This window comes from Pteronotus mesoamericanus, unplaced genomic scaffold (genome assembly GCF_021234165.1).
Source record: "Pteronotus mesoamericanus isolate MK-2021 breed Mesoamerican mustached bat unplaced genomic scaffold, CSHL_Meso_final contig_468, whole genome shotgun sequence".
Lineage (NCBI taxonomy): Eukaryota > Metazoa > Chordata > Mammalia > Chiroptera > Mormoopidae > Pteronotus > Pteronotus mesoamericanus.
In genome coordinates, this window is record NW_026555176.1 from 20,904 (window position 1) to 48,509 (window position 27,606).

At 47.0% G+C, this 27,606-nt stretch overlaps 1 protein-coding gene across 2 annotated transcripts in view; it reads left to right on the forward strand.

The window, feature by feature from the left end:
• The first annotated feature begins 11,201 nt into the window (after positions 1-11,201).
• PRMT8 (protein arginine methyltransferase 8) overlaps positions 11,202-27,606 on the forward strand; it is an 88,248-nt gene continuing 71,843 nt past the window's right edge. For both annotated transcript variants that reach the window (XM_054577937.1, XM_054577938.1), the window contains exon 1: positions 11,202-11,320. In XM_054577937.1, the coding sequence (XP_054433912.1) occupies positions 11,246-11,320 (75 nt within the window). In that variant the 5' untranslated portion in view covers positions 11,202-11,245. The remainder of the gene's footprint in view (positions 11,321-27,606) is intronic.

Consider the following 27,606-nt stretch of genomic DNA (forward strand, 5'->3'; position numbering starts at 1 on the left):
GGGCACAAGCTTCTCTAATACTTTTTCCTCCTCCTCCTAGTTTGTTACTAGAGCTAGAGATAGTATCTCCAGTCTGAATAGCAGCCACAGGGTCACAGTAATAGGATGAAAGAGTTCAAAGTGGCCCATGAATTCAGCTTGTCCATATTATAGTCTCCTCATATTATAGAGGAAGAGATGCAAACCAGGATTACGAAGGGCTCTAGGGCAAGGGCAGGCCATAGCCACCCCCTCCCATTTCTCAGGGGTCCCTCTTTCAACACCTCCCCTCCCCACAAGAGTCTTCAGCAACTTGAGGCGGCACTGGAACTAAGATTTGAGTCTCCTGATTCCAGTTCCATGCTCCCTGCCCTTCGAACTCCATGCTTTCTCTGCAGCTTGGAGGCCAGGGCACAACTTATAAGCAGATGGGCTGAAATACTAGTGCAACATGATTGTAAAGAGTTCAGTGTGAACTTCCACCCTTAAATCATGCTCCCAGCAGCCTGGCACTGATGCTTGACCTTGTACCATTAGAGATTTATTCTTTTTTAACTTGGAGATGAGACAGGCTTCCAGAATATCCTTTTGAACTGCAAGTACCTCTGGGAAGGCCACTAGCAGCTGATAGCTAATAAACTACATGCATGGAGAGGAAGCCAGGGCAGAGAGATTTTGGAACATGTTGAAAAAGAAGACAGAGCTGGGAGTGGGTTCACCCTGTTATAGATAGACCATAAATGCTACTACCTGCCCTGCTAAATTGCCCCAGAAACATTGGTAAAAAATTCCCTTTACAAGGCATGAGCAAATGTTTGGGACTCCAAAGGGAAAGGCAGGGCTGCTCACATCCTGTCATAAGAGCACACCCTGCCCAATGCTTCCTGTGTATGGGGGAGTTGAGCCAGGTCCCCTCAACTCCCCCAAGGCTTCATTTGCCTGAATTGACCTGCAGGGGTACTTTGGTCTATGGATGAAGAAGAGAGAAGTTTTCAGTAATATTTTATAAATGGAAGGCAGAGCAAGAGACAACAACAGAGGGTATGGTGGATTATCTACATTCTACCCTGGCACTGGGCTTTGTGCCTTTCCAGAGGCATGGAACAGTTAGGGCCAGAAATGGAAAGAAGTGATTCTTCAAGAGGCTTGATGAAACTCAGGGCACTAGGAGTGGGCTTGGAGGCTTGTCAGCTCTGTCCCTGCTGCTGCTCAATACCTGGAAGTGGCTGGGTGTGTCTGGAGATAGCAGCCCTGGCACAGCCATCAGCATCCTTATGAGGGACATTGTCAACATGGGCAATGTAGGCTCCTGAAAGCAACTTCAAGATTTTTGGATGCTAACTAAGGGGAGTAGAAGATAAAAAAGAAGACTCAATGTAAGTATATATAATGTGGCCCTACAGGGTCTCTTAGACACTCTTAGGGAGACCTTTAGAAGGGGAGGGGTGATAAAGGATTCTGTCACAAGAAGGATCAAGAAGAGAAACTTCGGGCCATTCTTATTTAGTGTGACACAGGCTAGAGTAGCCTAGCCCCTCTTATATCATTCAAACCTTGCCCGAGATGCCGATAGACTATAAAGGTCTCAGACCCCAGGTCTGGGGAAAGGATCTGTTGGCCCTGCTTAGAGAAATTCCGGTAGCTCACTGATGCAGTCTCCATTCTTTCCCACCCAAACTTAAGCTTTGATGCTACTGGATGCTACAGGACTGGAAAGTTTGCTCTAAACTCAGCCTGGGAAGGTCAGAAGCAAGAGCAGTTTCAGGGACCCCATTATCCAATCAGTAGAAGGCAGAGAGAAACCTAAGCACTGTCTGAACTACCGTAACCTGAGATGAAATGAAGCACAAGGATGAAGACAAGACTCGTTCAGAGTCTCTCAGTTGGAAACCATGCCTTCAACTTTTCAGGGCCTGGTTTATGGGCCAGAAGTAAAAGATACAGATTTAGGACCTGCTATTTGTTTTTGTTTTTGTTTTTTTTTAAAGACCAAACTTTGCAGGCTGGAAAAGAGCCAAAGCTCATACGCAAAATCCTTCTGATATTGTTGTCCCCTCCTTCCTCCACCATCCACCTGCCAAAGTGCTGAATCTTTCCTTCCTTCCTGTGATTAATCCCACACTTGCTCAGAATGTATTAAGTCCTGAAGTAGTTATGTGGCAGTTTTGGCCACTGAATAAGATGAATTTTCCAGAAGTTAAAAAAAAATCAATGTCCTCTCTACCTGCAAATATAGTATGCAACCCAGAGTGACAGCACTTAGAGCAGCTACTAAGCAGATGTGACAGGAAGGGCTGCAGTAGGAATACAGGTTGACAGGTGCCATTTCGATGGTTACCCTGTCTGGAGACATTACCAGGCTGACAGATACCCTGGCCTCTGGAGTGGGGTGTGCTTTTTACACCTGTAGCTGTGCCTGACAGCCTAAAGTAACAGCCGATGCAGTTTTGCTGAGTTAAGTGGGTCACATCCAGCCATGTGCTGCATGCCACCACACCCATATATTGAGCCTGGTTCTGGGGTAGGCACTTTATAGCAACACTGAACAATAGTTTTCCCAGATCCAACTCTTTTCACAGATAAGAAATTTTGGACTCAGAAGTTAAGCAATGTGCCCAGAGTCACAGAGTCAAAATATCAGACACTGGGTTTAAAGGCAGGTCAGTGCAGTTCTGAGGTCTGTGCTTCCTCCACGGGTGGAGTTGGGGAGACATGGGCTCTAGGCAAGGCTCAATACCTTACTAGGTGGGTGACTTTTGCAAGTTCTCTAACTTTTCTGAGTCACCCTTTCATCATCTATACAATAGGGATAGTGATGCAGCTAACCTCTGGGGTTGGTATGAGGATTCAGTGCAATCATGTGTATAATGCGTTTAGCACAGTGCCTGCCCGGAGTGCACATGTGGCCTGTAGTCACCATGCTCCCTCTCCCTCTGTGGGGCCCTAGGAGAGAGGAACCACACCCACAGGAAACAGCTCTTTGCTTTGCCAGCAGTATTTCCATTTCAGGAGAGGGAAGCCCTTCCCTCTGGAAGCCACAGCTGCATTTTAATGAAATGGATACTTGGATAGTCCAAGAAATCAAAGCCACCCTTTTCTTGCTGTGTGATTTAAAAACATCATCTAACCTTCAGGTAGTTTTTCCTGTGGAACAACTTGAACAATCCATGACCCTGAGAGGTGTGCTGGGATGATAATTGACTTTTGCTCTTTCCATAGGGAATTAACCACAGAATGCAGTGTTTCTGGTATGGGCAGGACTCTGGCCAGCTACTGCAGCCACCAAATGGGCTACTTTCCAGACCATCACCCATGGCTGCCATTGTGTCCTGGGACAGCATATTGACTTGTATATATTTGAAAACAAGAATCATTAGACAGGTTGAAATTCTATTTACATGTATCTGGATACATAAATTGAGTCAAAGAGAAGTGATTTTTGGATAATCTGCTGATTTGCATTATTCATGAATTGACATGGATCCTTGAGAGCTGATAGGGTTAGGTTGATTATAGTCCAGTAGTCTGTGTTACTCAGAAATTTCCTGGTTCCCCCAGTGGAGCTCTACCCCTTGACTCCATGTCAAGTGATGGGCAAATCAAATGACGACTATTTACAACGACTGCTTGGTCATTGCCTTTGAGTCTGCTGGAATCAAACAGGGCTCTTTAAAAAAAAAAAAAAAAAAAAAAGAACTCCTTTTGATATCTGGAAAGCCTTAATCATAGCCCAGTCCAGGAGTGAATGTTATAATCAACATTACCTACAGGAATCCTTTGTGAATCTCTGACCTGTAACTTTCTATTCCATTACCCTTACCCTTTCTATCCATTACAAGTGGCAGGGAGAGGGTGTTCTACTCCTCAGCATTTGTTTTGGCCATGAGTGTTGAATTTTGGTGTGAGTGAGATGCATGTGACCCGTCTTTGTTGTGATTTGGGTGTGGTTAGAGTCACAATTTATACCATGCATGAAGTGATAAAGCAGAAAGGGCATGTAGGGCTCGTCTCACGTAAACTCTTCCTTTCAAAGAAGAGGTGATAGGCCCAAACGCTTTCTCAAGGCCACCCTGATGTTTAATGACAGAACTGGGACTTGGGCACATGACTACTGACTTTGCAGTGCCCTACTGCACTACTGATTTTCCTATACCACAATATGTCTCTATTTCATGTGGACAGAGATGGTCTTCTATAAAAAGGTGTTGGGAAGGACACTCACTTTTATTAAAACACAGTTTCCCCAAGACTGTGCTAGATGTGTCATCTACATTGGGTTATTTTATTCTGACAGTGCCTCTGCTGAAGAGAGAGGACCATCAAGCCATTTTTAAACAGTGGAGCAGTTAACTGACCGGTCTTTAGACCACAAAACCCCTGCTCTTTCTCCCAGGCTCGGCCAAATGTCTCCTTCCTCTCACTTCTTTCCCCTTTGGACTCTCTCACCATTGGAAACACCCTCTGACAGACTCAAGTTGGAAGTTGTAAATGGCAAGGCTTCCATGGATGAAGAGGCAATGCATGGGCTAGTCTGAATACAGCAAATACTGTTTTAAGAGGGAGCCATGCAAGACTTCTGGGAAGTGGAGAGTGTGGTTTTCCAGGTGGTGGGACTTCTATTAGGCACTGTGTACAAGCAGCTGTGGCATTGTCATCAATCCAGGCACAGTCTCCTCAAAGAAAAGGGAATGGAGGGTGGCCCACAGGATTCAGTATCCTTTGTGGCCATTCTACCTGAGTGACAGGCGATTGATGCGAACTTTTTTTATCCTTATTGTTTTTCAGAGCACAGAACCTCTTGGAAACATCAAATTCATGCCCTGCTGCCTAGCACTTGGGAGCAATCTAGTTTCCCTCCAGGGAGACATATCCCATGTCTCAGCATCTCTCATGAACATTTCCTAGGCATTGTAAAGCTCTTGGTGTAGGAAACACCTTTAAAACAGGGACTCTATCTTTTCTTTCATGGATCCAGGGCTTTGAGTGCAGCAGATGTTTTTGCACATTAGAAGAGAGGAGGGGAAGGAAGGTTGTAGCCAAAAGTTCAGGTTGTAGAGTTTGAGAAATCAAATTTTGGTAAGGATCTGGCAATATATATTAAAATGATACCACTTTTGGAAAACTACCATATGGAAATAAAAGCTATGGTTCAAAAGGGTATATGTGGAAGAATGTTTATTGCAATATTGCTTAGAATGACAGGAAACTAGGAACAACTTGAAAGTCCATCAGTAGGGTCCTGGTTTTAAAAAGTACAGTTTATCTATACAGTGAGACATGAAACAGCTTTTTAAAATAATAACTTGTATTTACATGTAGTAATCTGAAAAGAAGCCTATAACACACTTTTTAATGAAGAAAGCAAATTGCTGAATAATGTATACAATATGATTCCATATTCACACAACATGTACCAAGAGCACATGCTCATAGGTATATGCACATTTGCATGAGCAAAATATGGAAGACATACAACAAAATGTTAATATTACCCTAATGGGGGTACAGTTTCAAATGTGAAAAAATCTAATAAAGCTTAAAACAGCAAACCTTCTGAGAAGAGAAGAAAGAGATCGGGGTGGTTAAATGGCCCAGAAGGAAAACAGATGGAATCAAGCACAGCTTTGTTTAGCCATCTCTCTCATTGTGCATTCTCAGGCAGGGCTACCCCAGAATCACCAGGAATCAGCCCTGCACTAGGACAGATCATAATGTGTTATGCTCCATGTGACATCATTACATAATTCATGGCGGGGGGTGGGGGTGGCGCGAGGCTGCAAAACTACTTATCTATGAAAGCTTTGGAGGCACACAAGAACTTTAGTATCTTGATAAAGAATGTGTCCAAAAACTTACTTGATTGGAGGCTACTTTGCCGCTTGTCCAGGCCCCATAGCCTCCGGGGTCTCCCTGTCCTTATCAGTAGGTACTTTTCACAGAGCCTACCTCTCCATAAGCCATTGGTTATAGCTACATTTAACTAATCCGTATGACCCCTGATAGTACCCGAATCCATAACCAACTCTTCCTGGAAGATGTCTTAAGGGTAGGGATATGTCTTTTCACTTTTAATCCAGAATGCCCAGCACAATGCTTGGTTCCTAGTGGTTGCTATGTAAGGGCTAAATGAAGGAAATGTTTATTGAGTTGTTGTACCGGATAGACAAAATTGATTTCTACCTGGCTTTGAGGGGTTCAAGTGAGACTTTTTTCCAGAAAAAGTGATCCTTTAATGAAGGATTTGAAAAGGAGGAAATGAGTGAAGGATACAACAAAGAGGAAAAAGCTAATTTCTGTTGTGACGGCATTTAAAAAGTATTTTAGTGTCTTTAGGGCTCTGCTACTGCATCCCCCTTCCCCTTCCTCCAAAGAAGTTCACAGGTTATTGAGAAAATGTTGAGATGTCTTTTGGGTTTTTCTCACTGTGAGAGGAAGTAGGTAACAATAGTCCAATATTCAGCTTTTTTAGGGGCAAAGAACACCAAGGATTAAGCTATTAATACAGAATGACTAAGAAAATGCCTCCCAAGGATTGTTAGAATAAACAGTCAAACTAAACAATATAATAAAACTGATTGAATCAACATAAAGAAGAAATAATGTTTTGGTTTTAATGGGGGGGGGGGAGAGAAAATACCCAAATTACTTTGCAGGTACTGGTGGCACTCTTGCAAGCTGGTCTTTGGCATATAGTTTAAAAAATAACTGGGCCTTGCGTTAGAAAGAATTAAGACTGTGGAAGCTTTTGTGTAGGAGCACTGCCCAGGTCTGGGGCTGCCTGGAGGTTCAGCCAGGTAGCTGGCTGCTGCAGCCTTGGCTTGGCTCCCATCTGGCCCAGAAGACACTAAGAATACCACTGGGTTATCTGCCAAGAGGTGGTGGTGGGTAATGGCTGTGGCCTGATTCTTGAGGAGCCATGGACTCACTGCAGAGTGCTTTAGCCATATGCACGCCCTAGCCATGTGTGAGGTTCCCCTGGCGGGGGCGGGGAGGGGGGAGGGAAAGCCACATGACATGGCTATGCACCACCTTGTATTACAGAAACCACATTTGAGCAACCCCAGAACCTCGCTTTCCCAGAAAGGTCTACTGGTTAGAGAAACTGCACCTTGATTCCCTAGGCACTGGATTTTGAAAGGCATCAAAGGGAACGTTGGTTGGTGCCTACCACACATGGTCTTTACCTTCTGGAGGGCTCAGAGATGAAAGGAGACAATTATGCAGTCACAGCATGGGGCAGGTCGAACCTTAGGGGCTTTGGTCAACCTTCTAAGGTTTGCGGCCATGGCTACGCTGAAGAGTTAGTCTAACTGAACCCTTCCAATGACAGGAAACTCACTTTGTGGCACCTCATAAAGCTGGATAACTTTCAATTATAGCCCTCCCCAAGAGTCTCGTTCCAGCCTTTGCACCCTGGCTCAACCATCAGTCCAACTTCATGCTTTCAAGAATCTTGTGACTGTCAAGAACCTTTGTGTTTGAGATGAACCTTTCCATAATGTGGGTGTTCTTGCAGTTTTGGGGGGCCCTTTCTGTAACCTAGGGGCCTTCTTTCTCTGCTAATTTTTTGATCTCCTCCAAATATCCTTATCCAATTGTCATCAACCATGAATGACCATTAAATCATACTGCTTGGGGGTCAAACCAAAGCATTGGTATTTTCAAAGCCCCATTGTCTTGTTCCCTGAAATTGGTTAACCTCTTGAAGGTCATACTATGGAATGAGGCATCTTAGATTTGAATCCTGACTCTACCACTTGGGTAATTATCTGTGTTTTTGTGTCTTCATCTGTTATGCAGAGACAATAACAGCACCTACTGCAAAGACTGTTCAAAGAACTGCATGAGAACCCACCAAGGCTAGAAGAGTCTCTGGCATGTAGTAAGTGCTCTACAAGTTTAGCTCAGAACCTAGGACAAGGCCTCGCAAATATTAACAAAATATCTGTGCTATTACCACAGGCCAAGTGTTGTTCTAGCACTTCGCAGGTACTACTCAATATGTTTTGTTGTGTTGATCTAGTATAAGAAAAGAGAAATAGCAAAATATGATTTGGGATCACTTTACTTAATAGGACTATTGTCCCAGACTTGCCCATGTAACTCACATCCTGGTAAATTCTCTTTACACCTTGTAATCTCAAGTTTCTTCTTGCCTCCCATCAAAATCCCTTCCAAAGTTCTTTTACAACAGTTCTGTACATTTCAAGGTGCTCAAGGTAACTAAATTAAGAGCTCCATATCTAAGTCCAGTGCCTACTGATGAGCTAGGCATGTAAAGGATACTTAGTAAATTCTTCATAGAATGGTTAAATTAATTAACCTGATACACTTATGCAAGAGGGACAAAGAAGCCTGAATTCCTGTGAATGACAGGGATGGTGAGAGAATGCTACAAAATGCCTACTGTGTGCTAGGAACTTCTTCATGCATCACAAAATTTTCAAAACCCTACTACATGGGTTTTCAGGTAACCTTCCTGTGTAACAAAAAGTCACCCCCAAAACTAAATGCCTGAAAGTAACAATTATTTTGCTTGTGAATTTGTAATTAAATGGGAGCACAGCAGGGACAGCTCCTCTCTGCTCCAAAATGACTCAACAGAGGACTGAAGTATCCACTTTCAAGACAGCTCACTGGTCCTCCAGCCATGACAGAACCAGCACGTGACCTGGGCTCTCACTCAAAGCCTCAGCCTGGCTCTGGGTTGAATGGGTTGGAATAGAAAGCTCTTGCCATGAGAATACAGCTCTCTATCTCAGCCTCTCCACTCTTCACTCCAAGGGGAGCAGTGTCTGTGCTTGGGGAGAAGCCAAGCAAGCAAAAGATTTCAACAGAGAATGGAGGAAACACACCCACTGTGGTTCTCATAGCAACATAATCATACATAGGCAGCAGCCTATTTCGGTGGGAGTTTGTCTCGGCTTCCCTCCCCCCTCAGTTAGTCACAGAATGGATGCTAGGCACAGGCAAGCAGAGTGCGGTGGGGTCAGAGGAGAGTGTTGGACTGAAAGTCAGGAGGCTGGGGAGCGGCTCTCAGATGTTCCCACAGCTGGCTGAAGGGTCAGGGACAAATGTCCTCTCTCTGATCTCTGGGTCTTTATAAAATGAGAGGACTGGACGAAAGGGTTATGAGCGTACTTTCCTTTCTGGTTTTCTTTGATTGGACAAGTAATGAGACTCTTTTGTTAGGGAATCAGATGTCTTAGGATCTTTTACCTCTTAGAAAGATACTTAAAGAAAATGGGGTTCGATGGGGTAAAAGTCACTCTTTAGATTCACCTCATTTATCCCCTACTACTTGCTGCATGATAGCAGGATGTGAAAGGGAAGGAGAATGACCAGGTGTTGCCAAAGACTCTGCTCACTCACCCTCAACACTAATCCAGGTCTGTGGTCTGAGAAAGAAAAAAGGTTAAGAAGGGTAAGTTCTTTTTTTTTTTACATTTAAATCTGCTCCTTCCTCAACACACACACACACACAGACACACACTCTCATTACTCCAGCCTCTTGCCTGTCCTCTTGTCAGTCTTCTTACTCTGCAACCCTTCCTCTTGTCTCCCTCCTCCATTTAAAGCAATGTGTCCTCTCTTTTCCCTAGGACCGGGTGAGGAAGCCATCCTTAGCTTCTGGTCCATTTCTTCAATGGACTCTGGGGTTAATTGAGGACAATCAGGCTCACACTTCCCGACTGTCAAAGGTGATATTCAAAAACAAACAGGACTTGCACGCAGGACTGCTTTTCCCCTGTAAGTACAGGAATGAAGTGAAGAGAGACAGGGTGCTCAGGGAGCATCATTTAGGTCTCTGTCCTCGACCTGTGCGCCGAAAGCTTGAAAGTGCAGCTGTCTTTGAAGGAGCCGGCTCCAGTGGCCTGTTGTAGTTGGAGAGACAGAGTAGGGTTCTCCCTCCGCCTTGTTCCATCTCTCATAGCCTGACAGATGGCCGGTAAGAAAGGGGGAGAAAAAGCTCTCAAAGTGAAGACAGGAATGCATTGTATAAAAATTCACACCCCCTGCTGCCGCCCAAACTCCTTAAAAAAGGATCAAGAGAATCCTAATGGGTTCGTGACATCCTCCCTCTCTCCATAAAAGGGACTTCAAAATCTGGTGACGAAGGGGGAGGGGTGAGGAGAAAGAAAAGAAATGGATTTTGGGCGGGGGGCGGGGCGGAGCGGCGCGGCTACCAGGGAAAACTAGAGTAGGGGAAGCACGACCGCAGGCTCTTCCATTTGACTCTCTCCCACCCTCGTTCCCAAGCCACCTCTGGCTGAACCTTCGCCCCACCCTCCCAGCCTCAGCGAGGCTAGGAGCTCCAAGTGCCCTGGATAGGGAGAATGGGAGAAAAGGAGCGCTCGTGATACCGTACTTAGTCCTAGAGTTGAAGGAGTTAAGGACCCTCCCTCATCCACATGCCTAGCCCGTCGCTCCCAAACCCTTCGACGAGGCAGGATCCAAGAACTGACCGAGGAGCGGGAGAGTTCGGGGGTAGAGTGGGTGGGAGCGAGGTAACCGTGGCCCAGTTCTGCCCAGAGCTTGTCCTCGGTGGGAGGACGCACCCCCGGGTCTAAGGACCTGCACGAGTCCAGTTCCGGCGCCTGCTTTCTCCAAGCCTCCCGAGCGGCCCTGCAGCGGCCGCGCGGCCCTGGCCCCCGCGCAAGTGGCCCGCAGCGCCGGGGAGTGGAGGCGGCCGAGAGACCCCGGCAGCCCGGGGGAGGGGGCGGGCGCGCGGGCGCCGCGGGCCCTAGGTCTGCGCCCAGCCGCCGCTCGCTCCACCGAACCTCTTACCCCGCCCCCACTCACCCGGCTCAGCCCCTAGGAGAGACGCGCAGGAAGCGTGTTGCTTCGCCCGGCGGATCCGCAGAAGTTGAGAGGAGTTGGCGGCAGCCTCGGGCCGGCCGGACTTTGCGAGCAGCCGCGGGAGAGACGCCGCCGCCGCGGAGCCTTCGGGGCTGCCTCGCTCCCGCTGAGCCCGCGGCGCGGGTGGAGAGGGGCGGGGAGGGGGTCGGGCGCGCGAGAAGAACTTGAAACTGTGTGAAGGAATCCGAAGCAGATGAGAAGGGAAGAAAATAAAACAAAGTGGGGACTGCAGGAAAGACTCAACCGTGGTTGATTGTATCGGCTGGCGCTCCGGCAGAGGGGCTGGGTTGAGTTTTTTTTTTTTTTTTTTCCTTTCCCCCATTCTCTCTCTCTCTCACTCTCTTTTAAAGCTACACCAGCTCTCTTTCTCTACTATCTTTGTATCACCAAACCCTTGCTGGCTCTTATGGGCATGAAACACTCCTCCCGCTGCCTGCTCCTAAGGAGGAAAATGGCGGAGAACGCTGCCGAGAACACCGAGGTAAGGAGGCGAGCGCTCCGGGCGCTCGGCGACCCCGGCTGCCCCCCGGCCGCCCCCCGGCCGCCCCCCGGCCGCCGCGCTGCCGCCGCGGTCGCTGCTCAACGCCTAGAGCCAAACTTTCCCCAGTTCCATCCCGCTTGCTTCTGCCGGCCGGCTGTGTGTGTGTGTGTGTGTGTGTGTGTGTGTGTGTATGTGTGTGTATGTGTTGGGGTGGGGGTAGACAGTGCACTTCTCAGGTCCCCCCCTTTGAAAATGCAAAGGAGTCGCTCTCACCCCATCTCTCTCTCCTGCCACGCTCTGCTGCTTGCTTCTCTTTCCCCCAAGTCCTAAATCCTGGGCAGCCGCGCTTCCCTGCCCCCTCCCTGCTCCGACAGGGCATCAGAGTCCCGACTTTGTGCAGAGCTGGGGTGGGTGATCCTGGGGCCGGGTCTTCTCCCTGCAGAGTCTTGACCGTCTCCAGCCTCTGCCCCGGATTTACCCTTCAAGCTCGAGCCCCTGAGCCCGCGGTCCCCGCAGCACCGCGGAGAGCTCCCGACCGCACGCGGCACCGCTGAGCTGGTGGGGGTGCGATTTGGGCACCACCAGCAGACCCTCGGGCCCAGATTCGGGCCGGAGAGGTCTGCCATCGTCGACTGTCCGAGCCGTCTCGGGCGCAAAGCCCAGGGAGGGAGTGCCGGCAGCGGCCACCTTCAGAACGAGGGACAGCGTCCGCTCCTGCCGCAGCCGAACGAGCGCTGGCTGTGGTGGCTGCGCGCCGCGGGCTGCAGCCACAAATGAGTCTGCAGCCACTCGTCCCGCAGCAGCTTTTGAATGCCTCTCTAGCTCCTCAAATTGCGCTCTTGCCCCCCGTCTTTGGCAGCCCTTTAGCTGCCCTTTCTCTACTCTGAGTTGGCCATGAGCCGTAAAGAGCCCTGCTGCGTTTTGCGTCCCAATACTTATGGCTGCGTTTTCTGGCCTCTCACTGACCCTGCTGTCATTACAACTGGACTAGTCCGTAGGTTCTGGGCACCTGTGGTCACGAAGGGGATCAGCGTGGGCCGTCCCCTTACCTTCCTGGAGAGACGGTGAGCCGAGGTGGGGGCGGAGTGGGGTAAGTGTGTGAAGATCATCCCTTACCCGGTGGCAGGAGAAAGGCAGGGAGCAAACTCTCGAGCTCTATTAATAGCCGGGTGTCTGGTGGGGCTGCCGTACATTTCACATATGGTTACCCATATGCAGCGTGGGGCAAGGATGGAGGTGTGGTGCGGGGATTGTCTCTCTGTCTTTCTGGAAGGCAAAAAGGTGCAGAGACCCTTCCCCGATCTTCTTCATGTGAAGTATGAACTGCAGCTAACCCCTACCCCCACAGCGTAGGCAGCAAAGCTTTTTAAAACCCCATTCTGGGAGAGACTAGAAGCAGCATGCATCTGGCAACTGTCGATTTTGAAACAAACACCCTCTAGGGCTTGGAAACAGTAGGATACTCAGTAGCTGGTGCCTTCTCCTTGAGTTAGGGCACAGCCAGTAAGCCTGCGGGTCTCCCTGGAAACTTCCTCACCTCCCCAGCCCCACTCCCACCCCAGAGCACACATTCTGAATGATGTGCAGTGCAAGGCTCTAGGCCTCACAGCGGAGAGCTAGCCTTACCTCCCTCTGATCGCCCACCCGAGAAAGAGGTTTCTAAAAATAGCTCGCAGTCAAGGCTGCACTTCTGTGAAATGTTGGACTCGGCACGTAGCAGCAGTCCCTGCAGCTAGGTGGTTGGGGCAATGGAGGGTAAGAAACAGCACCCCTCTGCTCCCCACCCCCGTCCCTCTCGGTTCCTGGAAAAAAAAAAGTTTTCTAGGGTTTCTAGCCCCTGCACCCTGGCTGTTGCGCGTGGTCTGAGCGCAACCCCCTGCAGGGTTTCTCGATGTGCAGCCGTGGCTGCTGAGCTCCCCACCTCGGTGAGGATTGAAAGCGTCCGGAGCGAGCAGAGCCACACGCGCCAGGCTATTTTTACTTGCTTCCCCCGCGGCTCCGCGCTCCCCCTTCTCAGCAATTGCATATGCCAGCCCTGCTCAAAGCATCAATGAAAATAGCTGTAGAGGCTCTAAGCTCCTGCAAGGGGGTGGGGGACAAGTCGTTATACGGTGGTGGTGAATGGGGGCAGGCCCATGGGAGCTCCTTACAAGGGAGTGAGTCTGGGGTTCAGTTCTTAGCAATTTCCCTGAGAAGCGGAGGGAGCCAGGCCTAACCAATGTTCGAATGTGTCCAATGAAGCCATCCAGGCAGCGTGACAATCACTTGGTTTTTCTCCAGGAACTGACTGTTTTTGGAATAAGCCAGGACTAGAACAGTACTTTCAAAAGTGGGGAACCGTGGATTTGCCTGCATGTATGGTGGGAGAGAGGAAGGCAAACACACATGTCTCTGGGGTGTGTGTGCGCGCGCTGGAGCACTCACGCTGCACTGATGGTGGTAGTGGTCCTTCTTGTTAAATGAACATGTCTTTATCAAACACTGACTCTGTATTAGGAATAATTAGCTACCCTAGATCTAAAGCTCAAGACGATCAGGGCCCTTGCCTTCCAGGGACTCACAGTCTGGTGGACAGTGGTGCTGGATCATCCAGATAATCCTGTAGCACCCTTTCCTGCCTTTCGTTGATATTGTTTGCAAGCACTTTAATCTCCTTTCATCCGCACAATAATCCTGTGAGATAAGCAAAGGTCAGTATTCATTTTTTTTTCTTTTTTTTCCCCCCACTCTATAGTTGAGGACATAGAGGTTGAGAGGTCCAGCAATTTCTGAAAGTCACATGGCTGGCTAAGGCAGCCTTGGAACACAGCTTGATCCCACTTCTGATCCTTTGCCCTACATTTGTACTTCCAAAAAGATGCCATGTGTGAATGGGAGTAGGCAGGAGCCAGCTGGGAAGAGAAGGTTACTTCGGAAGCAAGAGATGAATGTGGGGGTAGGCAAGGATGATGGGAGAAGGTGTTCTTTCACAAGGTAAAGAGAGGGAAAGATATTCTAATTGTTAGGCAAGAAGGAGAAAGTGAAGAATAAGACTACTTATATTGTGAACCAAACCTTTCTCATCAAGTAAAGTCTGGAGCTGGGGCCCGGTTGGCACTGGGTGGCCCAGAGTGCACTCTTTGAACACTTTGGCCTCAGTTCCTTTAACTTGAGCTGATTTTCCTTATGGATGTAAGGAAATGTGGGGACTCTGGCACATGGTAAACATGCAGCAATGTTAGTTCCACTCTGCTTTCTCTGGCTTCCTCAAATACGCTTTTCTTCCTCTGCTGAGGGCATCTTCACCCAGCCAACCTCACTCTTATCAGCCTCTTCTCCTTCTCCCCTACTCCCCACACATCACCAGAAACCTTCTGAAATGTCTGAAAAACTTCCAGTCTGACTCTCCTTTTCAGTCCATTCTCAGTGTCTGAGGCAGGTCATCCGCACCTCTGTCCTCACTAAGGCAGTAAGTAGCCTCTCAACTGTTGGTCCTTTCCCCTAATCCAGGCTCATTCTCACTGCTCAGTGGGCTTTCAGGAGCACAAATCTGCTTGTGATCAGACATCTCTTTAAAAGCTCCCCATGTTCCCCATGTATTGCATATAGGATCCAGGATAGAGCCCAGTTTCCGTAGCATAGCCTAAAGGCCCTCCAATACTCGCCCCATGCAATCCTCTGTGTAGGATGGCCACTGACATCATACCTGAATGCTTCTGTGCGCACTGGCCCTTCTGCCTGGGCTGCTCTCACCCACTGCCTTTTGGAAAAAAAAATCTTCCTCCACCTGCAGGCCTCAAATCAAAGGTCACTTCCTCTGGGCAGCCTTTCCAGATCTGCCATTTATTTATTCTCCACCCCCATGGAGAATGAGTGTTCCTTCTCTTCCTTGTTCTTCACACCTGCCTCTCACTTTTCCTATTAAAGATATTTGGCTTTATATATATCTATTTCTCCAGTTAGATAATGAACTTTTAAAAAATACCCTGTTCTTAACACTGTGCCTGACACACAGTGAATAATAAATGCTGATGAATATCTTATGAGTTGATTCACAGAATTATGAACAAGCTCATGAGCCTTCTGGGTTGTAGCCATTCATGGTTTCTGAAAATTGGGCTTCGTATCTTCCACCCTTTTGCTATACTTAGATTACTGTGTATCTTTAAAATTCAAAATGAGTAAATATTCTGAGAATCAAGGTGCTACAGTAATTCAAAGCATGCGTACACTTTGGTTATTCATGTACCTATTCAATGCTTGGTAATTACTGTTACTGTGTGGTGTTCTTCTGAATGGCAGATAAATGGATTAATCACACTGCCCAATTATGAACCATGGGGGATAATGGACTCTTGTGAGCTGCTGCTTGCTTTACCAATTCTTGAAGAAAGTTGGGCGCCTCGTTGATGGTGATGACTCCCTGATTGGGGTTTTAGCACCTTAAAGGAGAGCCACAGAGGTGATAGAACAGTTTTAGCAGAGGAGTCATTTGGAGACTGATTTTGAATGTTCTATTGCCTTCGCGACCCAGGGAGAGAGAAGAGTGATGGGTTGGAAAAAGTCCTACACTAGGACAGGGAGGTGAGGGGTGCAAGTGAGCGCTGCTCCGTGAGTCATGGGGAGAACTGAGCTGACCTCTGACACGGTGTCTACTGGTGGTTTTAGCTAATGGAAGCTTCTCCTCAGAAACTTCCTTTCAGCTACAGGGTCAGGGAATTGAGGAGGAAGAGGGCAAGAGGAGGCAGGACCCACGCCTACTTCCCTGAGGATGTCTCTTTCCGAAGAGGTGGGAGCTAACTAACCATGTAGCCTCTGGCATCAGCCTGCCTGGTTTAAAATCCAGCTCTGAGCTTAAATGTGTTGTCATGTTGAACATGACTTAACCTCTTGGGGCCTCATCAAGTTGTTGTGATGATTAAATGGATTAATTCACGCAAAAGGTTTAGAAGAACATGGTGAGTGCTCCGTGGCTGTTTATGATTATTATCCAGCTGGCTTTTGTAAGTCTTGCTGAAAAAGTGCAAACTGGGTGAGCTCTCCGGCTTTCTTGTTTCTCCATGGAAATGATCTATAAAACATAGTCCATATCGAATTTTTTCTCCCTCCACAAACAACAATTTCAGCCCTTAAGTGAGATCAGGGGAATTAAGAAGATACCCACATTCCTCCCCCCCTGGGAAATTTGGCTTTTCAGAGAATCCTAAATTGGCTTTTGGCTGTCAACAGGGTGAAACACAGCACTCCTGTCTCCAATTCAGGAGTGGGTTTCATTTCCTCCTCTTTGCTAACTGCGCTGTGAAGTGATTATCACATATCAGTTTGGAACATGTAAAAATCTGTAAAAACAGTACTTGCACCTTGGAGTCTACTGTGCGTGCAGGGAAAAAATGGGCAACATGACTATATGTGAACTGCCAAGGTAACTGGAAGTGGAATGGAGTTGTTGTGTAAAAAGCAGACATTGTTGTTCTGTCGTGAGCTGATTCAGTGGGTGCATAGAGAGAGCATAGGCAAAAAGGGACCCCTGAGCTGCTACTGCCCAGCGTACTTACTTAACCAGAATGCACAGTTGGCTGCTGGGTAAAAAGCTTCAGAGGAGGCGATTTCCCCAAACTCCTTCTGCATCTCGGTGGTCAGGAAGTTCTTCCTTAGGTTTGAGCTCAGTCGCTTCTACTTCAATCTGAGTCATGCCTGTTTATGTTATGCTAAAGAGATAAAAGCTGGCCAGTTGCCGTTGCATTTTTGGGCTGTATTAAGGCTGTGTCACCTTCTTTACTAGTTTTTGTCCCAAGTGATTTCCACCCCTGTCTCTGGTATTCTGGTAGCAGCCCTCTAAGAGGAATAGCCAGGAGAGGAGTCCTGGAGGTTTGCCTCCCCAGTGTTATCCGGCCCGTGGGATGTCTCACACATCAAAGGGCTTTTCCACTTCACTTGCTATTAGAATCCCCTCACGCATCACAGCTTTCTGCAGATTTATTATGGGTGGCCCATAACTAAAAATTTCTCTTTAAAACATATTTTTTAAAAGAGCAAATAGCTTGATGTGCACCTTTTCATAAAGTCATAGAATTAGAGTCAGATGAAAACTCAAATCATTTTTAAACTAAGTGATGGAAAAACTTGCCTAGTGTCACGGAGCTCTTTAGTCTTGAGGCCTTGCTCATACCCAGGTCAATGCCATTTCTGTTTCCCTGAAATGTAGCATCTGGTTTATTGTTTCATTTTTGTGCTAATTTTCTAACATATCCAGAGGTATCATATAATATCTAAAACCAGTGTTTCTCTATATGGGGTCTAGGAACTGTGCATAATGCGATCTCTCTCTTTTTCATATGGCACTTAAAATGCTTTGGCATATATCACCATGTTTAATGCATGCCATCATACAGTGCACACATACATGTGTTCCATAATGTACACCACGCAAAGATTCCTAACACTGTGAGTTACTATGTGTCCCCATTGCACAGATGAAGAAACCAAAGCACAAAAAGTGTTACTTGCCCTCAATCCCGCAGCTAGTAAATGATGGAACTGGGACTCGAAACTGTGGTTTTCCAACCACCAAGACATGTCTTTTTTCCAGTTTGCTAGGCTGTGAAGACATCATAAGGACAGCAGGAGAAACTTAAAATATGAAGAGAAAGAGTGGAAGAATTAACAGGAGAAATAAGGAAGGGTGGATCTGGGAGAAACCAAGAGTAAGATGTCAGTCCCACCTTTCTTTTCCCAGGTCTTCTTTTCCTGCCTCCACCACTGCCCTGCCATCCCTCTCTCTCACTCTCCTCAGTGCTGTTCCCTGTGGGTGGCAGGGATCTGCTATAATTTGTGGCTGGGACAATCCTCATTCCACGCCACCTAGTCATCTAAACTGCCCCCGTGCTTCGGGTCCCTACTGGTGGGCCGGGAAAACTCTTTTCTAACAAAGTACACCTCTTTGGAAACTAGACCCAAGGCCATCCATAGTAAACCTGGACTCCCATCCCATCCACCTTCTTTGTTGGGATGAAATAAACAGCAGATGCTTCAGCATAGGAACTTTTTTTTTTTTTTAAATTATCTCTGTAGTTTTATCACCTGTTTTCTTTAGCTAGGGCTTCTGTAACAAAGTACCACAAACTGGGTGACTTGAAAAAACGCAGATGTCTTCTCCCACAGTTCTGAACGCTCGAAGCCTGAAATCCAGGTGTCAGCAGGGTCCGTTCCTTCTGGAGGTTTTTAGGAAGAACGTGTTCCTTGCCTCTTTCCTAGTTTCTAGTGGTTGCCAGCTATGCTCAGCATTCTTTCTTCTGTAGATACATTATGCCAGTCTCTGCCTCTGTCTTCACATGGCCTTCTCCCTTGTGTGTGTGTCTGTATCTCTTCTTCCTATGAGGACACCAGTCATACTGGATTGGAGGCCACCCTATACAGTAGGACCTCATCTGAACTTGATTATATCTGCAAAGCCCTTATTTCCAAATAAAGGTATATGTATAGGTGACAGGGGTTAGGCAACACACCTTTTTGGGAGGCTTAATTCAACCCCCAACATCATCCAGTGTCTACACATAATAGGTTGGAGTAAAAAATGGCTGATAAAGACTGAATGAACCCATAGCGGGCCTTGGAATAGTTGCAGAGTCAATGAAGGCAGTCTCTCCCTTCAAGTCCCTTTCTTGATGCTCATTTCTTAGCTGACCACCTTGCCCACTGGCTTTCCAGCACATTTGTTAGGACTTCTTTCCTTGAGCAGTAACATTGATATAAGAGCTACCATTTTACTGTCTTCATTATGTGTGGGGCACAGTGTTAAGTGCTTTGTAAGCATTGTCTTATTTAATTTACACCACAAGACTGTAAAGCATTCTCTTAATATTCTCGTTTTGCAGTTGAAGAAATGGAAACTTGCAGTGGTTGATTAACTTGACCAAGATTATAGCACTTGTAAGTGGCGGGGCTGGAGTGCACTCAGAATTGGAACGTGTTCTGCTGTTGACTTAGGCCTCTTTCTCCACTTTTTCCACATTCCCAACCTCAAACTGATCCTCACTTTTACCTAATCTCCCTTCCCCACACCAGCTCCCTCTCATAGAAAGAGTTGGGAAGGAACTGATTACTTCCTTGCATGGCAAAGGCTTACGCCCAACTGGATCCTCTCAGCCTGTAACAGGCCCGTGTGTTTAATCTCCTCAGCTTCACCAGGAGTTTGCTTTGCCATTGCCAGGGGAATTATTTCAGTGGTAGAATTGGGAGCACATTAGTAGCTTATTGAAGGGCTATTCTGGAGGGAGGGAGGCATAAGGACCTCCAAACAACTAAACCATATATCCACTGATTTCTCAGCCTGAGGTAGTTTCACGTGGAGGTGAGGTGTGCAGCCTCTGCGATTAGTATGCCTGGGTTCAGATCTCAGCTCTGCTGATTACTAGCCTGCTCAAGTCACCATAGTCATCTGTGCCTTGGTTTCATCATCTAGGACACATAATAGCACCGTATCCCATAGAGTTATTGTCAGGATTAAATGAGTTACTTCACGTAAAGCACACATCTGGCACATGGTAAATGCTCAGGAAAGATTAGCTATTATTTGTAATCTGGGTTTATCCAGTGGGGTCCTGAAGTGAAAGCAGATGAATAAGGGGCCTTGACTGGTGACATTATTGAGTTAGTGGCAGCAGAGACTGGAGCAGAAGAGCCAAGGGAGGCCTCTTTGACTCAGGTAATTGAATCATTGAATCATCAATTCAGTCATTCTTAGGTCAGCCAGCCAGAGTCACAAAGACAGCTGAAAGCAGGGCTCTTCAGCAGCCCCTGCCCAGGGAGCCACTCATCCTCATGTGATGTACACCAGCTATAGGAAGAATAGGGTTCTCTGTTACCCACAGGCTGGCCTGTCTTTCTCCAAGCTCACATTTGGGTCTGGGGTCTGGAACTCGAAATCTGGAGAATGAAACTGCAACCTCATCGAGTCCCTACCAATGTGAGAGAACTGGAAAGTAAAACCTGCTAGACTGCAGACCCCCTGAGAGAGAGGCCAAGATCTCAGTCTCCTCTGTGCCCTTCATAAGGCTTGCTGCTGGAAAGGATGCAATTCCTATTTGTTGATTCCTAGATTGAATGGTGGTCATTGCCCATGTTCCCACTGAGGGAAACTCAGGCATGGAGGAAGGGGAGAGAGAGGACAGAGATATTGCCCAGACTCATGTGGCAAATAGATGTTTAATTACCCAGTTAAACTCCCTGTCCCCTGTGTGTGAGACCTGACCTGGGGGTGGTACCACTAAGACCAAATTGGGTTAATGCTACTGTAAAGGGAATGGCTATTCACAAATTCATCTATTAGGGTCCCATTTGTAGCTCTATTGTGAAAGATAATCTCTTGTAGGCTGAAGTAAAGCAAAGTGGTAGCCTTTAGGGCTGGGCCTGCCAAAAAATGAAAGACTGCAATTCCCATAGACAGTTAATATTAAGGACTTCATCTCTCCCTGACAAGCAGTTATGACAGCAGTTCCCTAAGGAGCATCAGCCAGAGACGCCCACACAAATGATTACAGCCCATCAGAGGTGTAGATAGGGTCCCAATTAAGGAATGTTCTCTATTAACATGCATTAGTTCTACTCTGCCTCCGGGTATACAGTAGGAAATTGATGAATATTTATTGAATGAATAAAGGAAGTAAGCCTGTATATCAGACATATATTATGCCAACTTCCTCTTGTTAGAATCTCTTTCTAATCCTCAGACCTGTCTTCTGAGCTTGGATCCATATATCTGACTGCCTTCAGGACATCCCCACTCAGATGTCTCACAAGTACCGCAAACTCTTTGGGGTCCCGTTTGCAATATCATCTCTTCCCACCAACCTGCCCCTCTCCTTCTGTCTTCACCTTGCTTAGTATTAAGTCTCCAAGGCCATAAGCCCTAACTCTCCTCCCCGCTTTCTCCACAATGAGTCCTGATGGGTCTACGTCTCAAGGCTTTGCCCCTCTGTCCTGAACTGATCCTTCTCTTTGGGGTCTGACTTTTGTTGTCCTAGTTCCTGTTCTCCCATCTCCTGTTTAGATCTCTGCAGCAATCTTTTGGATGCTCCCAGAATATCCTCTCTCTCCTTACTTTGATCGATTCCCATGGCAGCATGAAGGTACACCTAAGGTGGAAATCTGGTGATATGAATCCCCTCCTTAAACCTTTCTGTGGCTTTTCCATTCTCACTAGAAGAACTCCCTGCTTACCATGGCGTATAAGGCTCTGGTTGATTGTGCCCCCAAGCCCTGTTCCACGCTCATTTATTGTAAGTCCTTCCTTTTCAGTCCAGCTGTACTCCGCTGCTCATCTCCCTTCATCTCCTTCCCTTCCTTCAAGTCTCGGCTTAGATGTCACCTCCTCCAGGAAGACTTCCCTGACATCACCCCTTTATCCCAGGCTGCCTTAGTTCTCCCTCCTATGTGATCCTATAGCACCTATGCATCTTCTGTCACAGCATGTATCATGCTGTATTTTATTTGCTGGTTTTCTTGTCTATAAGTCTGCCATAAACTTTGTAAGAGCAAAGGCTCTATCTGTGTGGTTCACCATTGATTCCCAGCACCTGTCCACAGGGCCTGGTACCTATTAGAGGTTAAAACCCACTTGTTCAATGAGTGACATTGCATGTACCTTTCCATATGGAAAATGTCCTCTGAATGCTAGTGTTTAAATGAATATCTATTTATTGTTTCCTTCCTAATGCGCTGCTTCAAAGTGCATCAGTCATATAGGATCCCACTGCAAGAGGAAATGTCTGTGGTCATAGCCATCATCCCCCTAACCCAAAGAAGGCTGTGATTAAGCTGTTTCAGTTAGATGCTCACTGCTGAGGAGCAAAGACAAAACTGCACAGAGAATGGTTATAGTCAGTGCAATCTGGGTAAGAAGAGATTCTGAATAAACAGCAGTATAAGTTTAGTGCCCTCTTGAACATGGACAATATGAAGTCTCAGAAAGGGCTGGGAGTCAGGGCTTTGCTTGGGCAGCGGGAATTCCCTGCACTTCGGCAGTGGCAAGAGGTGGCAGAGAGGCTGTGGAGTCTTCCGTGAAAACTCTTGCTTGAGGCAGGGGAGTTTGGAGTTTGGATCAGCTGAGATATATATATATCCCACTTGGCCTGATACAACTTAATTGGCTGATCTGAGCAGGAGACATAGTGGGCAATGTCCTCAGACAGGCAGCTGAGCGGCCCTGGGGCTCTGGCTCCTAACCACAGGCCCTCAGGGCCCCAGGCTCCTGTGCTGGGCCCAGTGCTCTGCCCCCAGCATTGCCTGAGCCTCCTTTGTTCACGCTTGTCTTCGTTCAGCACTGCCATCCCATCTCCTGTTTAGAAGAAAAAAATAAAATGCTCCATATTCCAAGAAGCGAAGGACACCAAACCAATGTCTTGGGTGCCAGTGCTGCAGGGCACCAGGCCTTTGTCCACAAGGCCAGAGCTGGCGGCTTTTCTTGGAGGTTTAACGGAAGCTCTGCCTAGCCTGCGCCCACCTCTCCTTCTTCTTCCAGCTCTGCTTCAGCATTAGCGACTGGAGTCTCAGAGCTTTTTAGGTTCATTCTCCCACCTCAGAACCCCATATGATTTGGTCAAGACAGTCAGGCTCTATCCTGAGACCCCTGGAGGAACTACCTCAACTTTTCTTGTTTATTCACTCCAGTTGCTCAGCTGATCTCAGGGAGCTTAGAAAGACTAGGAAACCAAGAAGCAGAACCCAGAATCCTGACTCTGTTGCCACCTCCCCTCCATGACTCTCAGTTACATGTATGGAAAGTGGGTGATGTGCTCCTAATCTATCTCCTTTGATGGGGGTGCACTGAAATAAATTGAGTCAATGGGCATGAGGACTCTTGAACAACGAGGAGGTACCTGCAAGTCTTACCGTTTGCTGTCAATCCCTTGCTGTCTCAGGTGCTCCCAGTGCAGCTTTGTGTCTATTTCCCCTCTATGAGTTGTCAGTGGGGTTGGAAACAAGCTCATCCCCATCCTTCACATGGCTTCTGCACCCAGACATGCCCACATGGGCTAAATTTGTGTTGTTGAAGATGGGAGATGTTTTTCCCTCTTGGTGGCAAATGGCCGTCACAGGGAAAATGGAGGTTTGGGGGAAGGCAGGAAAGCGCCATCAATCTGGACTTTGGCTCGTTGGGGAGCTGACCTCATCTAGGGCCCTGGCTTGAACAAAGGACATAAGGATAGGCAAGTTTCAGGCAAATAAAATATTTATCTGGGGGAAAAAAGAATCTGCCTCCAGAAACGTCTGCTTTTACCCTTGCCGTCCACCTGCTGGCTCAGTCTCCTCCTTCCTTCCCCACTATGCCAGGCATGGGTGCCTGAGCTTTTACAAGCGATGACCCTTTCTTTTGCAGGCAGGAGAGACTGTGAAGAGCTTACTATTCAGCTGCCAAGGACAGGCAGCCCCAGATTCTTGGCTGTGGGGCTCTGTGGGCCTGGATGTTGAACGCAATCCAATCCCCAATAGCCACTCCTTCAGTACCTGTTTGATCAGGCATTGATGCAGAACCTTATCCAGGTGTTAGAGGTCTAGCTTGTTCCAAATGTATACAGGTGCAAAGGAAAACAGAAAGGGAAGATTTGAGTTTCAAATTCGTTAAAGCCACGCTTCTTTGTCTCACCTAGCAGGCATGCTGGAGTATTCTTTCTAAAGTGTTGGGACGTGACTCATTTTCCAGAATTCAGGACCAAGCCACAATGTTGAATACCTTTGGGTACCAGGCCTGGTGAAGCAGCCTAGCTCCACACTGGGGGACTGGAGGAGGGCTGATGCTATGGCCATCCCTCCAATTACCCTCCTCTGACATGCTCTTGTCATCAGCCTTGGAGAACCCCTTGTTACTCATTGCTGTGAATTATCACCTTATCTGACCAGCGAAAGGCATTAGTCACTGTTGGTCATTGCATTTTTTAAAAAGCCTCCCTTTTTTGGGACCCTAAGTCCTACTTTTTCTGCCTCTTCCACATCTCTGATGACTGTTCTCTTTCAAGTTTTCATGTGTATCCTTCTTCGCCTTAATGATGCTGTCTAATCCTCTTCCACAACTTCTGACACCCAGACCTACACTTCTAACTGGATTTCTGTTCCTGAGTGTTCTGCAGGCACTTCGAATTTAACCTGACCCAAACTGAATTCCTTATCATCCTTCCAGACTTGCCCATCTGCTCCTTCTGTTGTATGCCTGTCTCCATGAAGGGCACTGCTGTTCTCTCCTTCACTCTAGCCAGGAATCAGGAGTCATACTCCGTAACTCTCATCCCTCCTACCCCAATCAAAATCTTGTGAATTCTACTTTCTTAACATGATTTTCTTTCTGCTTCTTCTTATCCGCACTGCTTTAGATAAGACCATTATCTCTTGTCTGGGCCACTGCAGCTGGCTTTTCAGCTTCTGCCCTTGCTCTCTGACGGTCCACTGTCTGCTCTGCAGCACAATGTCTGGACTCCAGAGGACTCAGTAGATGTTGGTTGAATGAATGAATGAATGAGTTATGAGTATTGATTGCTTGTGAAGAGGAGTAATGCAGGGCAGTTTTTCTACAACTGGTTGTCATTTTGAGTTAACATCAAGGATCAGCATTCTCCACCTCATCTGGCCTTAGTGGAGGTGCTTGGGTATTAAATACATTTAGAATAAATTCATGGGGTTCAGGAGACTTGGGTGATATAGTCCAGGCTCTGAAACTTGCTTACTATGGGACAAGTTTTTTCTGGGGCTGTTTTTGACCCTGAGAGCGCTGCAAAACCTCGAATCAAGGAACTTGAGGTTCTCAGTTGCTCTGCACTGACAAAGATGATAGAGAGTAAATTTGGAGGAGTGGCTGAGTTTCCGGGGAGGTGTCCTGGTAGCTCTTTGTGTGACACTATTCAATCCCACAGCATCACCCAGTCCTCTCAGACATTTCTAATGAGGGTTTCTATGCCCTGTTTCTTCCTCTGTCCCTCATGACACAATGGGCTTGATCTTGGGGATTCTGGAACCATCTTTGCAGGACTGTGACTCCTAAACCAAGCACAGTATGTGCTGTTGGACAACTAAATCTTGTTTAATTTCCCTTACACCTTGGCTTGCACAGAGCCTTTATATTTAAGTTGAGTACCTCGCTGGGGGACCTCCAGTAGGCTCTTTGGGCCTGGTTAATGGCAACTTACCAGAGTCAGGGCACAGAACTGCATGACTCATGGAAGTACCTTTTGGATTTCCAGCTGTTAATTCTACTCTTCTCATGGCAGTTTTCAGTGAATTATATTCTGTGATAGAGTACATATTATCTTCTCTTCATGGAAAACTTGCTTCTTCCATGTCGCTTTGTTCATCAGTATCAGGGAAATGCAGAGCCTCAGCCCCCTTAAAGGTTCTAGAGGCAAGAGCCAGTATTTGAGTAAAGAGGGCCTCAGAAGTTACTAGTCTTGGGAAAATGTTTAATAGAAACAGTTTTATTTCAGTTTGCTGCCTCAGCAGATCCATTCCCTGCAGTATATTATTTTTTAGTACTCCATTCTGTCCAATTTTAGATAATAAATAATCAGTTATGTCAGATAGTGCTCCATTGATTTCCTTCAAGTAGCCTAGGGTGACAGAGCACATCTCAGAATCCATTTCCGGGCCCTAAATCCTGACTGATAAGGAGCTGGATGGAGGAAGGGGGTAGGAGTAATCACAGCTGTCTCTTGGAGAGGGAAGCTCTGAGGAGAGGTACTTTGTGAAGGTCAGAGAATTGGCTTCAGGGCCAAAGTCAGGCTCTTAACCCTCATGGTCCCACAAGTCGAGTTGCTTGTGTTTATTTTCTAGTCTCTGCTAACTTGAGCCTGTCTTTTTTGCTACCTGCAAAGTTATCTCTTTTCTCCTACAGAAATCCTACAGTTCATTTTCCTCCAAGCTTGATGCCTGGTTGGCTCAGTGTCAGAGTTCCGGCTGGGTCTGGAAACTGTGACCAGATTGGTGCCAGGTGTGACTGGCATTTCAGGGTGCAAGATGTAGTTTGGAGAGGAGTTGCCCACCCCGACTCTTCAAGCTTTTCCAAATACATCAGCTCTTTCATTGGAGATCATCAATATAAATTGGATTAGGGGACCCCGTGCATCTCAAGGTGGGAGTGTAGACCAAATGAGTCTGAAGGCCCTTTTCTAAGTGTGCTGGTATTCTGCATATGATAATAGCATCATATATCAGAAGATAACAGCCTGAGGAACTGGCCACCCCTGCTGCCATGGTAGGTATCATCACCTGTACTCTCACTCCACTGGTTCATGTCACCAGCTTTAGACATGCCTGTTTGATCCATAGTATTTAATCTGGTCCCTTCTCTTTCTGAGATGGGAATCCAAGGCCCAAAAGGGTCAAGGATGACCCAAGAATACACAGTGAGTTAATAGCAAAGCTGGGATGAGAAATAAAAGCTGGGGTCCAAGTGTGGGTCTTTTCTCAACATTTGGTCCTGGCTTGAAGGCTGAAGATCTCTGCGTACTCCTGAGTATTTGCAAAATGCCCAATTAGAAACTTTTCTCTTCAAGATATTTTTACAAGCTGAAATAAAAGAAGGCCCTTGCCAGTTTGTTAGGGTGATTCAGAGAGACAAATATTTGTGTCCAGTTGTGAAAATGGTGAGGCACTTAAGAGATAGTTCAGAATGCTACACTATGGGGCCTAAACGGATGACTTTGGAAACCTTTTTGGGCAGGATCTGTCATTACTGGCTGCCTAAACATCAGGATCTTAATTTTGGAGCAAGAGGAATCTGTGTTGAGATATAGGAGGCAGCTTCCCATAGGCTTAAATCCATGTTCTTCTAATTTTTAACTCTATAACATTGAACTAGTTACTTATCTTTTTTCTGAGCCTCATTTACCTTATATATAAAATGGGAATCATGTTTTCTTTTTTTTTGAAAGAGTGGTATGAAGTTCAAATGAAGTAATAATGAAAATGCAGGGAGACTTCTGGTCAAGATCTTGGCGTAGGCAGGCACAGCTTGACTGTACAACCACATCAGAATTACAACTAAAATATAGAGCAACCATCACTCAGAACCATCAGAAATTGAGTTGACTGGAACTCTGACAACTATGGAATTCAAGAAACATCCATCCAGTCTGCTAGGAGGAGCAGAGATGCAAAATGGGTTGGTCCCACATCCACGTGTGATGGATAAAAATTCGGGAAGGATATCTTGGAAGTGAGGATTCCTAGCCCCACACAAGGCCACTCAGACCAGGGTTCCAGTGCCAGGAAGGTAAGTCCCCACAACTTGTGGCTGCAAAAACCAGTGGGCATTGAGTTGGTGG